A 17,813-nucleotide genomic window follows, 5' to 3' on the forward strand; every position below is an offset into this window, starting at 1 on the left:
GTACAATGGCCAGGGCAAAGAGAAAGGGGTTCAATGGCCAGGGCAAAGAGAAAGGGGTACAATGGCCAGGGCAAAGAGAAAGGGGTACAATGGCCAGGGCAAAGAGAAAGGGGTTCAATGGCCAGGGCAAAGAGAAAGGGGTTCAATGGCCAGGGCAAAGAGAAAGGGGTACAATGGCCAGGGCAAAGAGAAAGGGGTACAATGGCCAGGGCAAAGAGAAAGGGGTTCAATGGCCAGGGCAAAGAGAAAGGGGTTCAATGGTCAGGGCAAAGAGAAAGGGGTACAATGGCCAGGGCAAAGAGAAAGGGGTACAATGGCCAGGGCAAAGAGAAAGGGGTACAATGGCCAGGGCAAAGAGAAAGGGGTTCAATGGCCAGGGCAAAGAGAAAGGGGTACAATGGCCAGGGCAAAGAGAAAGGGGTACAATGGCCAGGGCAAAGAGAAAGGGGTACAATGGCCAGGGCAAAGAGAAAGGGGTTCAATGGCCAGGGCAAAGAGAAAGGGGTTCAATGGTCAGGGCAAAGAGAAAGGGGTACAATGGCCAGGGCAAAGAGAAAGGGGTACAATGGCCAGGGCAAAGAGAAAGGGGTACAATGGCCAGGGCAAAGAGAAAGGGGTTCAATGGCCAGGGCAAAGAGAAAGGGGTACAATGGCCAGGGCAAAGAGAAAGGGGTACAATGGCCAGGGCAAAGAGAAAGGGGTACAATGGCCAGGGCAAAGAGAAAGGGCCACAATGGACATCCCTGTCTAGTGCCCATCTGTAATTTAAAAGTCCCAGAGAGTTGACCATTCACTCGAATTTTAGCAACTGGATTAAAGCAATGTAACAAGGACCGAAGCCCACAGATAACTCCATTCTACACTGCGAAATGCTCTTGCAGCGTCCGAGGACATCACCGCCCTGGTGCCATCTCCCTTTGAGCTTATTTAGAGGTTGAGGAATAGACGTCTCAGATTTAGGCTACGTGCCCAATGATAATCCGCAGCGGAAATTTCCGCAGCATGTGCACAGCACATGCGGATCATCATCGGGGAACATGGCGGAACTTCTACCAAGTGTTTTTTAAGCGTTTCTGCAGCGGAATTGCCTCTGCGGAAACGCTTAAAAAACGCATAGTGGGCACACAGCCTTATAGCGGTAGATGCATTTGGCATAAATCCAGATTGATCCTCATGTATTACTTCTCTGATAACTTTAATCAATCTATTGGCTAAAATCTTAGCTAGTAGTAGTTTAACATCCACTGGGAGTAGAGAGATTGGCCTATACGAGTCTGGCTTTGACATATCACTCCATTATGTTTTATTGTATTACATGTTCTTACGTTTTATGTCACAGAATAAAGTTGGGATAAATGATGTTACATTATGTAATATTACGTTGCGTTATATTTTATTGCAGTATTATGTTGTGTTACAATATATTTGGTTACATTATATTATATAATATTATGTTACATTGCATTATATTATGTCCCATGATCACATCTTACTTTCCAGTCTGTTCCATATTATATTGTCACATGATATCACAACACTTTCTATTACAGCACACTTTGTTACATTGTATCATTATTCTTACATTCCGTTACCTTTCCTTGCATTATATTCTTACTGTCTTTCTCTTCTTCTATCCAGATTTATTACTTTTCTGATGGAACGACGTATAAGCCGGGGTCCCAGGCCGACCGCCTGAGTACGGTCCAGAGCCCCCCGACCTCAGGGGTGGCCTCCATTCAGCTGACTAATATCGCCTGGTTGGACAATGGCTCTTATATCTGTGAAGTGAATAACCCTCCGGATTTCAGCGGCAGCGGATCCGGGGTCATACAGCTCTCAGTCCTCGGTGAGAGGGTCTCCTCCCTCATTAGATGGTTGTCAGAGCCCCCTTATTGCCATTATCATAGACAGTGGTGTAAATAGAAAAGGGCCCCAAAATCAAACCGAGCCCCCCCATTATGGTGTCAAAATTAGACCTGGTGTTTGTTTCCCCCTTTGCTCCTTTCTGAGTTTTTTCCCCTTCCCCACTTGCTGACAACACCATTCCCCTGCTCAGGTTGTCACCTGGTGCCGTCCTCTCCGAGGCCCTGATACCGGGGTGAAAAGGGGTGTGGGCATAAAATGGGGGCCCCAATATTCACTGAGGGTGGAAAAGAGGTGTGGGAATAAAATGGAGGCCTCAATATTCACCAAGGATGGAAAAGGGGTCTGGGCATAAAATGTGGGCCCCAATATTCACTGAGGGAGGAAAAGGGGTCTGGGCATAAAATGGGGCCCCCACTATTCACCAGGAGTGGAAAAGGGGTCTGGGCATAAAATGTGGGCCCCAATATTCAACAGGGGTGGAAAAAGGGTCTGGGCATAAAATGGGGGCCCCACTATTCAACAGGGGTGGAAAAGAGGTGGGGGAATAAAATGAGGGCTCCAATATGTATATGTCTGGATGGACCCCCAGGGGCCACGTTACATTTGGGGTCATCCTCTGCAGGACGCGATAAACTTTCTTTCTTGTTTCCAGTGCCTCCGACTTCTCCTACTTGTCAGTCTAATGGAAATACTATAACGGGCCACGACGCCACCCTGAGCTGCTCCTCCACCGGGAACCCGCCACCCATCTACACATGGTCCATGGTGGGCACAAAATCAGCGCTGCTGCCAGGAATGATGGAAAGTACGAAGCTCTGAGGGTGATGGTGGAAATATGGGGGAGATACTGAATGTGCTGAACCTGTGGCAGGTCACAGACCAGGTCACATCGCTGAAGGAACCAGCTCTCTCAGCAGCACAGACGATTTCAGGAGCAGAGCGTGCTGATCTTGTACCTTATGGGCTGCACAGAGCTGATCATAGACTGAGTAAGGCTGCGTGCCCACTATGCGTTTTTCAAGCGTTTCTGCCTCTGAATTTCCGCAGCGAAAACGCTTAAAAAACGCTCGGTAATCCGTGCCCCATGGTCCCCAATGATAATCCGCATGTGCTGTGCGCGTGCTGCGGAAATTTCCGCTGCGGATTATCATTGCGGAAAAATACGCAGCATGTCCATTAATTTTTCGGACACGCAGCGTAATTGCCGCCATTGACTTGCATTGAATCGCATAATATCCGCATCACTGCATGTGCTCATGTGGATACCATGCGTTTCAATGTGCGGATGGTACCCGGGTCTGGAGAAGAGGAGACTCTCATCCAGACCCGGGTACCATAGAACCTGTAAAAAAAGAATTTAAAATAAAAAATAAAGATTATACTTACCTTCCGATGGCCCCCGGTGTTTTCTCCGCTGCGTCTGATCTGTTGTATGGCTCGCGGTGGTCTAAAAGGACCTTTCATGACGTCATGAAAGGTCCTTTTAGACCACCGCGAGCCGTACAACAGACCGGACGCAGCGGAGAAAACACCGGGGGCCATAGGAAGGTAAGTATAATCTTTATTTTTTATTTTTTACCATTTTTATTCTTTTTTTTTAACTATTACTTGGTCACACTATATATGCCGGTTGCCGGTTACATGGATTTATATAGTGTGACCAAGTTGACAAGCACTTTCCAAGTGATGCTAAAATCACAACCCGCATGCGGAAATGCATGTGAAGAACGCTTGACAAACGCTTCTACCTGGCAGGAAAAACGCATGTAAAATCCGCATGTACAATCCGCATGTACAATCCGCATACGTTTTTCCTGCCAGGGAGATGTGGAAAAAATCTGCAGCATTTCTGCATCGTGGGCACATAGCCTTACATAGAAGAAGTAGCAGGTTCTTCCAGCAGCACAGAGGATTACAGGAGAACGGTGATTAACATGTTTTTCATTTTGTAGATCAGATAACAGGATCTCTCCTACTCACTAACCTGTCAGAGCCGATGTCCGGCACTTACCGCTGCACGGCCACCAATGAAATGGGCCAAGCCACATGTCAAGTGACCATATCAGTATCAGGTAAGGTCACTCCGTCCACTGCACTCACACTATACTCTGCGGACCCTATCACTCCGTCCACTGCACTGACACACTATACTCTGCGGACCCTATCACTCCGTCCACTGCACTCACACTATACTCTGCGGACCCTATCACTCTGTCCACTGCACTCAAACTATACTCTGCGGACCCTATCACTCTGTCCACTGCACTGACACACTATACTCTGCGGACCCTATCACTCTGTCCACTGCACTGACACACTATACTCTGCGGACCCTATCACTCCGTCCACTGCACTGACACACTATACTCTGCGGACCCTATCACTCTGTCCACTGCACTCAAACTATACTCTGCGGACCCTATCACTCTGTCCACTGCACTGACACACTATACTCTGCGGACCCTATCACTCTGTCCACTGCACTGACACACTATACTCTGCGGACCCTATCACTCTGTCCACTGCACTGACACACTATACTCTGCGGACCCTATCACTCTGTCCACTGCACTGACACACTATACTCTGCGGACCCTATCACTCTGTCCACTGCACTGACACACTATACTCTGCGGACCCTATCACTCTGTCCACTGCACTGACACACTATACTCTGCGCTATGCGGACCCTCTCTATATTACTATAAAGCAGACAAGAATTTAGGGGCTCAGTATGGAGGATAGGGGGCACCACTGAGGAGACTCTGAGCCGCACATACCGCTCTGCTATAAGTAGCTTTATTTATTTATTTTTATTTTACTCACTTATATAGCGCCATTATTTCCACAGCGCTTTACAGACATCATCATCGCTGTCCCCATTGGGGCTCACAATCTACCAAACACGGGGAGAACATACAAACTCCTTGCAGATGTTGTCCTTGGTGGGATTTGAACCCAGGACCCCAGCGCTGCAAGGCTGCAGTGCTAATCACTGAGCCACCGTGCAATGCTAACCACTGAGCCACCGAGCTGCCCTATATACAGTACAGTGCTAACCACTGAGCCACCGTGCTGCCCTATATACAGTACAGTGCTAACCACTGAGCCACCGTGCTGCCCTATTATGTTGGTACACAGGAAAAGTGATGATCACATAATAGAAGATGATCGCATACTGTGCTGACAACCAGTCACAGAGACAAAGCGTCATCGGCCGGTTGTCACTAAGTGTCAATATTTAGATCCTGGTTATAATAGAATTTATTATGTCTCAGTCTGTGGAGGAGAAAAACAAGGAGACATCCAGCCAGCACTGCTCCTGTGTGTGTGTGTGTGTATATATATATATATATATATATATATATATATATATATACACTGCAGGTCTTTTTTTTATTGATAGAATAAGTACAGTACATGACAGAACAATAATACATTACAGGACACCGAACATAAGAACAAAACAAGACGACAAATCACAGAAAATAAATCCCCCCAGGAATATATACATATACAAGAAATAACTATTATAAAACCTATAAAACCCCCGGCCCAGCTTCATTCATACTACTATATACAATCCCACACAACGCTCACACCGTCCTATATACAAGATTATATACAATAAAACACTAAACCTAATATAACGTATATACAACCGGACACTAACACTAACCTACTGGTCCCACTGCCTGACCTTAGTCACCCCCTTACTGCACCTCATTCACACCACAGAAAACCAAAAATAACAATATATACAATAGTGACATGGACAATTTTTTTTTTTTTTATATTTTATAATTTTTTTTTGTAATTTTTAATATATATATAAAACACAGACCTACACTAACTATCCCGCCACCCCTGATCCAGCTCTGGCCACAAAGTTCAGGATTACTCCGAGCTAGGATCAGGCCCCAAAGTTTTTCCCCAGGCGGGGCCTGGACCAGCCCAGATCAGTCCTCTTATCCCCCAAATCCCCCACCCAACCTAACTAAAACCCCCTATTATACATTATATACAATATAAACAGAACACAACCTACACACTCACCATCCAAGGCTCAAGTTCGATGCCGGCAAACCTTCTATTCAGGAGACAGAAATACAAAACAAAAATCTAGGGTGGAAAGACATCAGCCCTCCACCAGGATATAGGAGTACCCCCGGACTAAGGCACCCTGAAGGAAAAGCCCCTCCAGAGGCGGGCCGCCCTCCGGGCACCCAGTCTTTCATACACCAGAGAACGTACCCTCACCAGGTCACCTAGGATGTTCCTACAGACTTCATCTACATGGAGGATTTTACTCTGTGTCGAGACTAAAACTCGTGCGTTCCACGTGAAATACCTGATCACTGCGCTGACTATGAATAAAGTGTCTCGGTCCCTTCTCCCAAGGTCTCCGAATGCTCCATAGGCCCACCCGGCGTAGGACAGAGTAGCCAGCCGCGGCCAACCAATGGAAGCCCCCACCCTGTTGTACACCTCTGTATTAAAGGGACAATGAAGCAGGAAGTGCTCCATGCTTTCCAGCACGTTAGCACAAGCCTCACGGGGGCAATTCCTGTCCTCGGAGCTCCTGTACTTCAAATTGTCCCTCACATACAGCTTACCATGGAAGCAGCGCCAAGTCAAGTCCCAGTACTTCTCGGGGATCCTGCTAGAATTTAACAAATTCAACCCAACATCCAGATCCCGACTTGGGCAGTCTTTGAGGGCCAATGGACTCTGAAAATGAGAAAGCAAGACCCTCATATCGAGGAGTTTCCTCGGGAGGGACCTCACCTCCCACATTCCCAGACCCCACCGGCGGATCATTTTCAGTAACATAAGCCGGGAGATGCCCGTGTGGTGTGCGAAGATCCTTCAATCATCCCCCTGTCTCCCATTCCTGGAAGAAAGGCTGAAACCATCCCTTGCAGGAGAATACCCACGGAGGAGCCCTCTCTTTCCAGAGGTTTGCCACGTTCACTTTCAAGAAGATGTTCACTAGGAACACCACGGGGTTCACCATATTCAAACCCCCTAGTCTCCTCATGCGGTAAGTGACCTCCCGCTGGACTAGGTTCAGTCTGTTCCCCCATAACATCTGGAAGAACAGACTGTAGACCCGTGTCCAGAGAGGCTCTGGCAAGACACAGACGCTGCCCAGGTAGATTAGCAAGGGGAGCAGGAAAGCTTAGCACAGGCCAACCCTTTCCCTCAGGGTCAAAGACCAACCCCTCCATTGGTCCACTCTTTGGGCGACACCTTTGATTCTGCCTTCCCAGTTTTTCGTGGGGTAATCACCCTGGCCGAATTCGATGCCCAGGACTTTGGCATGTTCTTGGGGTTCGGGGAGGGTGTCCGGAAGATCAAACCCGGGATCTCCGCCTCCCAGCCAGAGACTCTCACACTTATCCTGGTTGACCTTGGACCCGGATGCCTCCGAGTAGCGCTCCACTTCTGACATCACCACCACTGCCTCCTCTTGCGAAGAAACAAAGACGGTGACATCGTCCGCGTAGGCCACCACCCTCAGGATAGCCTCCGGCACCGCCCCGCCCATCCGCACCCCCGCCAACGGTCCACAATCGATCCTTCTGAGGAAGGGATCGATCGCAAACGCGTAAAGCAAAGGGCTAAGAGGACAGCCCTGACGGACACCGGATCCTACCCCGAAAGGTCGTCCAATCCACCCATTCACCAGAGGGAAAGTCTCAGCCCCTGCATACAAGGTCTTAAGCCAGTCCACAAACCCTCCAGGCAGACCATACCTCAAAAGAGTGGACCAGAGGTACTCGTGGTTAACCCGATCAAAGGTTTTTGCCTGATCCAGGGTCAGCAAGAACCCCTTCCAGAGGCCCGCCCTGCCTTGCTCCACGGCCTCTCGGACACCTAGAACAGCACTAAAAGTGCTACGGCCAGGAACGCAACAGTGCTGAACCTCCGAAAGGAGCCGGGGTGCAAACTTCACCAGCCTGTTGAAAAGTATCTTAGCCAAAATCTTCCTGTCCACATTGAGAAGTGCTATGGGACGCCAGTTCTCAATGCGTGACGGATCCTTACCCTTTAACAAAATGATCAAAGCTGACCTCCTTAATGATCTTGGCAGAGTGCCCGAGGAGAGACACTCGTTAAACACCTGAGTCAAGAGAGGGACCAAACAGTCCCTAAAGGTCCTAAAGAACTCGGATGTTAAGCCATCCGGACCTGGCGACTTTTTGGGCCTAAGCCCATCGATCGCCAGTCTCACTTCCTCTTCTTTGATCGCTTCTGCCAAATCGCCCAGCGAGAGGTCAGCCCCTGGCTCAGGAACGGATTCAGCCAGGAAAGCCGACATCCCGTCACGATCAAGCTCCCTCCTTCCCAAGATGGTGCAAGTAGTAGGAACTGACGACCTCCAAGATCCCTGATCTGGACCTTCTCAGGGACCCCGTACTGTCCACCAGCCCCGTCACTATCTTACTATTCACTGACATCTTACAGTTTCTGTAAGGGTCGGGCGAGCAGTACTTCCCGTAGTCCCTCTCAAAAACCAAAGATGCGTGCCTATCGTACTGACACCTCTTCAGCAAGGACTTCACTCTGGAGATCTCCTCGCGGCTACCTCCAGTCGAGACAAGATGCTCGAGTTTCCTCCTCAGGCTCTGATACAGGTGATCCCTGTTCAGGCTTCTGAGGTTCGAGAGCTGCCGGAAGAATCTCGCCACCCGATGTTTGAACATCTCCCACCACTCTGACTTAGTGTTACTTAGGCCCAGCAATGGTACCTGGCTCTGAAAGAATTCCTCAAAAGACCGTCTTACAACGTCTTCCTCAAGGAGTGACGAATTCAGCTTCCAATAACCTCTTCCCATCCGAGGAGTCTCTGTAACGTTCAGAGAAAACATAATCAAACAGTGATCGGAGAACTCCACCTCCACAACCGACAACGGTGAAGAGACGGCCTCCTCCTTCAAATAAAACCTGTCTAGCCTAGACCTGCACTGACTACCTCTAAAAAAGGTGAATCCCGTGTCGCCCGGGTTGTGCCGGATGTGGACATCCACCAGGCGAGCCTCACTCACTATCCTGTTTAACGCGACGCAGTCATAAGCCAGCCGGTCTCCGGAACCTCCTCTATCACAGGATCTCGTGACATTGTTGAAATCCCCTCCGAAGACCACCTGCCGACTCGAAAATAAAAAAGGTTTGATCTTCAGGAAGAGACATTTGCGGTCCCACTTGGGCTGGGGACCATAGATGTTAATGAGCCGAAGCTCTTGTCCCCCCATGGAGACATCTAGGATCAAGCATCTCCCCATTTCTAATTCGATCACTTGTCTGCATTCAACCGCTGCAGTCTTAAAAAGGACCGCCACCCCGCTATACGGCTCGGCCGCAAGAGACCAGTAGGAGGGCCCATGCCTCCACTCCCGCCTTGCTTTATGCAAGGTTGATATATCGGTCAACCTGGTCTCCTGCAAAAACAAAATGTCGGCGTCAAGTTGGCCGAGAAAACGAAAGGCCGTGTACCTTGCCGCATCTGACTTTATGCTGCAAACATTAATAGTTGCCAGCGGCAACGGGGTGGGTGCCGCCATCATGATTGATTGAATTAGATAGCCTTTTTCTTCCCACCAGTGACAGTCCCAACCTCTTCCTCCGATAATGACTGGTTTTTAGTGCGCTTAAGACAAACAGACTCGTCCATTCTCTCCTTACATACATTCTTGCCCTCGTCTGGTGGTCCTGGGTTAGTCGTCCCCCCAGAGGGCTTTGTATTTGCCCCCCGAGAGGAAGACCCAGCCATCTCCTGAGCCCCAACCACCTTGTCCGCAACCTCCGGCCCCGGGTCCCCACTTCCCCCCTCCAGAGGGAGGTCCTGGAGAGCCCCGAACCGGTTGGAGAGATCCACCAGAGGGGGGGCGGCTGAACCCTCCAATGGCGCTTGGATCACGGCCAGAGAGTCAGAGGGGTCGCACTCCAAAGAGGCAGCTCGAGACCTGGTCCCCCTCCTACCTCTGGCCGTTTTCCTGTTACCCTTTTTCTTTTTCTGTGACCACTCCCCCTCTCCCTCATCTATACTGTCACCAGAAGAGGGATCCTGGGAAGACGTGGCGTCCTCTCGCTCTTCCCTTTCAAGTCTCTTGACCTCCTCACTCAATTCGCTGTCTTTAAGTTCCTCAGCTGCAAGTGAAGTACCTGGGTCAGAGTTTAGGGACATTACTCCCTGCCCCCTGTCCCCACGGCGCTGCTCCTGCCGCCTGATGGTGGATGGCGGCAGCTTGCTCCTCACCGGATCCCTGCCTCCCCCGCCTCTACTGGTCCCTTCACCGGCAAGATTAGTCCCGGCTTTCGCCTGTCCCGCACTCGCCGCTTTCAGGACCGCATTGGCAAAGGAACGCGGACAGCGACTGAACGGGTGACCGAGGTCACCACACAAGTTACACCTAATCCTGCGACAGGCAGCAGCAAGATGACCGAGGTCCCCACACAGTGCGCATTTCTGGGTGGTACACTGTGCACTGAAGTGTGTGGGGCTACCGCACCTGTGACAGACCTTAGGCTGCCCCCGGTAGAAAATCAAGATCCTATCCCTCCCCAAAAAGGTTGAGGAGGGGATATGGGTAACAGTGTTTCCCGAAACCTTCAATCTCACCATGAAGGTCCAGGCCCCTGACCAGATACCATGGTCATCCAGATTCTTTTCGGGAATATTGGTGACCTCTCCATATCGACTCACCCAGGTGGTAATGTCCATACAGGAAAGCGACTCGTTACTAGTCAAAACGGTCACTTTCCTGACTGAATCTTGGCGGGTTATTGCCAGGGGAAAGAGACCATGCCATTCGGGGCGACTCCGAGCCAGCTCATGGCGAGACCAGAAAAGCTCCAAGGCCCTCCGGTCTCAAGAAGCTGACATCGAAGTAGGAGGTCCCGTAGGGATGGATCAAGGCAAAGATGTCATATGCCGCAAAGCCCATCCCCAGCAGGAGCTCAACCACCTTCGACCTATCAGGACAGGCATCCTTGCTTACCCACTGGAGACGGACCACGTTCCTACGGTTACTCCTCTGCCCCGTTGTCGGCAGAGACCAGACAGTCTCTGCCCCTCTATCTCGGAAGGCTGAAAGACCATGTCTCTCTATCCAGAAAGACAGATCAACCTCCCTCCCCTCTACAGTGATGGAGCTCTCCCCTCTCCTCAGGGCGTCCAGGAGCTGCTGTTGCAAGTCACCATCCCCAGGGCCACCAGACGAGGGCGCACTACTACCCCCAGCACTGACAGCTCCTGAATAGCTTTGGGCTGAAGCCCCCGCCAATGCTGGGGGGGCAGCGGGACCAGCGCCTACTTCCCCCCCACCAACACCAGTGCTGCTCCCACCATTCACTCCAGTACTATTCACACCATTCGCAGGACCATTACTCCCATCGTTCACTTCACTACTACTCACACCATTTGCTGCATCACTACTCCCACCATTCATTACACCACTACCCCCAACATTTGCTACACCACAACTCCCACCATTCCCACAACTCCCAGCATTCATTCCACCACTACCCCCACCATTTACTGCATCATCATTCACTGCACCACTACCCCCACCATTTGCTGCATCATCATTCACTGTACCACTACTTCCACCATTCCTACTACTCCCACCATCTGCTCCACTATTACTCCCATCATTCATTGCACCACTACTTCCATTCCCTTTACTTGTCACCCCATTACCTCTGCTGTTCTCTGCACCTTCCACAGTCACCTCCATTCCTTCCTCCCTTGTGTCTGGTGTCTCTGCACTCACACCTGCTGGGCCGGGGGAGGGGAGCACTCCCAGAGACTCCTTTCCCTGCAGCACCACACCCGTTTCCCTTTGGTTGCTGCTGGCTTTCTGCAGGTCTTCTGCTGGAGCGCCCCGCCCCTCTACTGCAGCATTTTGGTCCTTGTTCTGGCCAGACTGTTTTCTCGGCACCTCTGCCCGCCCTGCACCCACAGACTTTGGGGTCTTAGTGTCCTTTTTGGGCGCTGGGGCACACTGCCCCCCTGTCGCAGCAGTGTGCCCAGTGTTCCTCGCAGAGGTGTTTTTCACATCCCTCCCTGCCCCCCCGGCCCCGGTGATAACCGGCTTAGCCGCAGAGGGCAGGGTGGGAAACTCCACAGAACTTCCTATGTCCGGCGCTGTGAGTACCTCCACAGCCTCGCCCCCTGCACTGTTCCCCGCACAGATGGCAGCATCACCGGACGTCCTTCTCCTCTCCCCACCTTGCCTCTGCCTCGAGCCCACTGCAGAGCCCGTGCCTTTAGGTTTGGTGGGGTTTAAACAGAAGGTGGCAGGCGCAACATCAGACATTGGTACATACTTGTAACTCACCACCTCCTGTGCAGCTCCTCCGGTCTTCCTCTTCCTCCTCTTGGTCTCCACTGGTTTGTCCTCACCGAAGGAAAACCGCGTCAGGTCCACTGGAGACTCCAGCAGTCGGATCTCCCTCAGCAGTCCTCCTTCCTCCTCCTCCCCCGACACTCCAGCCTCTGCTGTCGGAGTCCTCTGCCCTGCAGGGAGACCACTTGAGCTCCGGCTCTGCCCCTCACTGGCTCCAGCAACTAAGAATCCAGTCATCTCTTCATCCTCCTCCTCCTCTTCACTAAGGACGCCGGCTGGCGGTTCTCCTGAGGTGTTTAACCCCTTCATTTCTGAGAACCGCCGCTGGTTCTTAAACCTCTCCAGGAAGGGACCTGCGCTTTTCTCAATCCCCTCCCGGAGGAGCACTAACCTGACCACCTCGTCTCTGAGGGCTTTAAACCTCTGGGAGGTCGCGGGTCTTTCCTTGTTGAACGCCCGGGTGTTCAGGACCCGGGCCTCCCTCAGCTCCTCTTTCAGCTGGGTTAGTGCTTTGCCGGCGTCCTCGTACTCTCGCAACGTGGCGACCACTCGGGAGGAGAAGGAACTTGTGGACTCGCTGGAGCTCATCTCCCCCCAGGATCTTGCTGGGCTCTTGTTCCTGGGGCCTGGGGTGCCCCGGTCTCCCTCTCTGGGCAGGCGGTGAACAGTCTCGGGGTTGGAGCAGGTGGATGTGCTCTTCCTCACCCTTCCCGATCTCCTCACTCCCTCCTGGGCCGGTTGTTGAGGCTCCTTCTCCCCCGCCGGCATAGACCGGGGGATAGGAGGCTGGGAAGCCATGCCGGCCTCCCAGTAGGCCTGCCTCTCCCTGGGGAGAAGAGAGGCAGACGACGACCCTCCTTCTGGAAGTGCTTGAGCTCAGGAGGCAGGTGCTACTCTCAACACCACTCCTCCTGTCCTGTGTGTATACACTGCACAGTACCACTCCTCCTGTATATACACTGCACAGTACCACTCCTCCTGTCCTGTATATATACACTGCACAGTACCACTCCTCCTGTCCTGTATATATACACTGCACAGTACCACTCCTCCTGTCCTGTATATATACACTGCACAGTACCACTCCTCCTGTATAGATACACTGCACAGTACCACTCCTCCTGTCCTGTATATATACACTGCACAGTACCACTCCTCCTGTATAGATACACTGCACAGTACCACTCCTCCTGTCCTGTATATATACACTGCACAGTACCACTCCTCCTGTATATACACTGCACAGTACCACTTCTCCTGTCCAGTATATATACACTGCACAGTACCACTCCTCCTGTATATACACTGCACAGTACCACTTCTCCTGTCCTGTATATATACACTGCACAGTACCACTCCTCCTGTCCTGTATATATACACTGCACAGTACCACTCCTCCTGTATACACTGCACAGTACCACTCCTCCTGTGTATATACACTGCACAGTACCACTTCTCCTGTATATATACACTGCACAGTACCACTACTCCTGTATATATACACTACACAGTACCGCTTCTCCTGTATATATACACTGCACAGTACCACTCCTCCTGTCCTGTATATATACACTGCACAGTACCACTCCTCCTGTCCTGTATATATACACTGCACAGTACCACTACTCCTGTATATATACACTGCACAGTACCACTCCTCCTGTATATACACTGCACAGTACCACTTCTCCTGTCCAGTATATATACACTACACAGTACCACTCCTCCTGTATATACACTGCACAGTACCACTTCTCCTGTCCTGTATATATACACTGCACAGTACAACTCCTCCTGTCCTGTATATATACACTGCACAGTACCACTCCTCCTGTATACACTGCACAGTACCACTCCTCCTGTGTATATACACTGCACAGTACCACTTCTCCTGTATATATACACTGCACAGTACCACTACTCCTGTATATATACACTACACAGTACCGCTTCTCCTGTATATATACACTGCACAGTACCACTCCTCCTGTCCTGTATATATACACTGCACAGTACCACTCCTCCTGTCCTGTATATATACACTGCACAGTACCACTACTCCTGTATATATACACTGCACAGTACCACTTCTCCTGTATATATACACTGCACAGTACCACTACTCCTGTATATATACACTACACAGTACCGCTTCTCCTGTATATATACACTGCACAGTACCACTCCTCCTGTCCTGTATATATACACTGCACAGTACCACTCCTCCTGTCCTGTATATACACTGCACAGTACCACTCCTCCTGTGTATATACACTGCACAGTACCACTCCTCCTGTGTATATACACTGCACAGTACCACTTCTGTATATATACACTGCACAGTACCACTTCTCCTGGGCAGTAGTAAGTTCTGCAGCTCATTATCTTCTCTGTCGTTGTATTTTGCAGGCTTTGGTGCAGCCGGGGCGGTGGCGGGCGCTGTGATCGGGGTTCTCCTGGCGCTGATCCTGATCGCTGCCATTCTGTTTTATTTGCTCTGTTACAGGAAGAAAAAGCAAAAGAGCAAAAATCCTGATCACCCCGGAAATGAGATCAGGTTTGTATTAGTGACGGCGTCGTGCCGGGGTCACATCTGGCGCCCCCTGCTCTTCTGTGTCTTGGGGACATATGTGTTTTCCGGGTGCGGTGTGATACGGTTCCTCCTTTTTATTCCCCCCAGGGAAGACGCGGTTTCTCCAATGATGAGTGACGAGCAGAGGGGGCCGACGGACGAGCAGAGGGGGCCGAGGAGCTCGCAGAATTCCCGAGGATCCCGAGACGGAAGCGAGAACCGGGTGCGGGTCGTGTAACGTAGAAGTGATGTGAGAGGACGAGGAAACGTGCAGAAATCGGACAGAACCGGAGATTCATCCCCAGAACCTGCTGTACAAAGATGGCGATGCGTTAACCCCTCCAGACCAGACGATCGCACTTTGTGCAGCTCTGCCCCGTGGGTCGCAGATAGGCCCTGTACACACTGCTGCGTATGAGAACACGGACGTGGTTACATTGTGTCTTCTCATTTACATTGCGGCTGATTCGCCCACAGAGCTCACAATCACTGGACACATCTCCATTATACTCCTACTCTCCGGATAATCTGTGAGATGAGGCTGCTGAAAAGGAGGAAAGGAAATGATCATTGCACCCAAAATCTGACCGAGCAGAGGCAGAAATGGCAAAAGTAAGTGCCCCCTTCAACTCATGATCTGATCATGAAGCACCTTATGAACATATGAGCCAGACTTGGGGAGGTCCCTAATGTCAACTACTCTGTCCCCATCACAACTAGAACATTCACATCACAGTCACTGCGCCCCCTCCACAGCCACAATGACCCACCACATCCACAGCCATAGTGCCTCCACAACAGTCACAGTAGCACAACCACAATGCTCCCTCCAACGTCACAGTGCCACAGCTACAGCACCAATGCAAGGGTGCGACAACCGCAGTACCACAGCCACACCGCCCCCTCCACATCCAAAGTAGTGCCTTCTCCACAGCGCTTTTGGCACAGTGCCCCCTACAGTCAGTGCCACATACACAGCCAATGTCCAACTCACAACCACAGTGTCACCGTCTCATTCACTGTGCTCCCTGTACAGCCCCGATACCACAACCACAGCGCCTCCTACAGGCACAACCACAGCGCCTTCGCCCCGGCCACAGCTACGGCGCCTCCTCCACAGCCACAACCACGGCGCCTCCTCCACAGCCACAACCACCGCGCGTCCTCCACGGCCTCAACCACGGCGCCTCCTCCACGGCCACAACCACGGCGCCTCCTCCACGGCCACCACCACGGCGCCTCCTCCACGGCCACCACCACGGCGCCTCCTCCACGGCCACCACCACGGCGCCTCCACCCCGGCCACAACCACGGCGCCTCCTCCACGGCCACAACCACGGCGCCTCCTCCACGGCCACAACCACGGCGCCTCCTCCACGGCCACAACCACGGCGCCTCCACCCCGGCCACAACCACGGCGCCTCTTCCACGGCCACAGCGCCTCCACCCTAGCCACAACCACCGTGCCTCCTCCACAACCACAACCACGGCGCCTCCACCCCGGCCACAATCACCGTGCCTCCTCCACAGCCACAACCACGGCGCCTCCACCCCGACCACAACCACGGTGCCTCCACCCCGGCCACAATCACCGTGCCTCCTCCACAGCCACAACCACGGCGCCTCCACCCCGACCATAACCACAGCGCCTGCTACAGGCACAACCACAGCGCCTTCACCCCAGCCACAGCCACGGCCCCTCCTCCACGGCCACAACCACGGCGCCTCCTCCACGGCCACAACCACGGCGCCTCCACCCCGCCCACAACCACGGCGCCTCCACCCCGGCCACAACGCCTACACCCTGGCCACAACCACCGTGCCTCCTCCACAGCCACAACCACGGCGCCTCCTCCACAGCCACAACCACGGCGCCTCCACCCCGGCCACAACCACGGCGCCTCCACCCCGGCCACAACCACGGCGCCTCTTCCACGGCCACAGCGCCTCCACCCTAGCCACAACCACCGTGCCTCCTCCACAACCACGGCGCCTCCACCCCGGCCACAATCACCGTGCCTCCTCCACAGCCACAACCACGGCGCCTCCACCCCGACCACAACCACGGTGCCTCCACCCCGGCCACAACCACGGCGCCTCCTCCACCGTCACAACCACCGTGCCTCCTCCACAGCCACAACCACGGCGCCTCCACCCCGGCCACAACCACCGTGCCTCCTCCACAGCCACAATCACGGCGCCTCCACCCCGGCCACAATCACCGTGCCTCCTCCACAGCCACAACCACGGCGCCTGCACCCCAGCCACAACCGCCGCGCCTCCTCCACGGCCACAACCACGGTGCCTCCACCCCGGCCACAACCACGGCGCCTCCACCCCGGCCACAACCACGGCGCCTCCTCCATGGCCACAACCACAGCGGCTCCACCCTGGCCACAACCACAGCACCTTCACCCCAGTGCGGCCTCCACCACAGCCACATACAACCACAGCGCCTCCTCCATAACCACAACGCCTCAACCCCAGCCATAACCACAGCGCCTCCACCCTGGCCACAACCACCGTGCCTCCTCCATAGCCACAACGCCTCCACCCCGGCTATAACCACAGCGCCTCCTCCTCAGCCACAGCCTCACCCAGCGTATGTGACTTTCCTGCCCTCCAAGGAATATGTAAGATAATCGAGGTCCGGGCCGGGTCCCTCCACTTCTCCCAGACGATTAAAAGGTGAAGAGCGGCTGCAGTTTCTTTTTGCGCTTGCTCCGCACTGTGCGATCAGCTTTATTGTGAGGGGTGATGGTGGATCCAGACGCCATGTATCATATAATCTATACCTAATATGCTGTATCACTGCTCCCCACCCTCCTCAAGCAAGCAAATAAAAATAAGAAGTTCCCGGAATCGTCCTCAGTCTTTATTCTACTTTACATTATGTCCTATACTCCACTCACACCCAGAGCTGCATCCACAGTTCTACTGTTATTATATATTACTTCTTGCAGAACTCTGAGTGGACTATGCTCCATTCACAGCCGGAGCTGCATCCACATGGCATGCCG

At 52.6% G+C, this 17,813-nt stretch overlaps 1 protein-coding gene across 2 annotated transcripts in view; it reads left to right on the forward strand.

The window, feature by feature from the left end:
* VSIG2 (V-set and immunoglobulin domain containing 2) overlaps positions 1-17,655 on the forward strand; it is a 33,250-nt gene extending 15,595 nt beyond the window's left edge. For both annotated transcript variants that reach the window (XM_073657381.1, XM_073657380.1), the window contains exons 3-7: positions 1,639-1,846; positions 2,519-2,671; positions 3,819-3,938; positions 14,631-14,778; positions 14,902-17,655. In XM_073657381.1, coding sequence (XP_073513482.1) covers positions 1,639-1,846; positions 2,519-2,671; positions 3,819-3,938; positions 14,631-14,778; positions 14,902-15,031 — 759 coding nt within the window. In that variant the 3' untranslated portion in view covers positions 15,032-17,655. The remainder of the gene's footprint in view (positions 1-1,638; positions 1,847-2,518; positions 2,672-3,818; positions 3,939-14,630; positions 14,779-14,901) is intronic.
* The last annotated feature ends 158 nt before the right edge of the window (positions 17,656-17,813 follow it).

The sequence above is a fragment of the Phyllobates terribilis genome, unplaced genomic scaffold (assembly GCF_046119375.1).
Source record: "Phyllobates terribilis strain yellow unplaced genomic scaffold, ASM4611937v1 Scaffold_12__6_contigs__length_324123572, whole genome shotgun sequence".
Taxonomy (NCBI): domain Eukaryota; kingdom Metazoa; phylum Chordata; class Amphibia; order Anura; family Dendrobatidae; genus Phyllobates; species Phyllobates terribilis.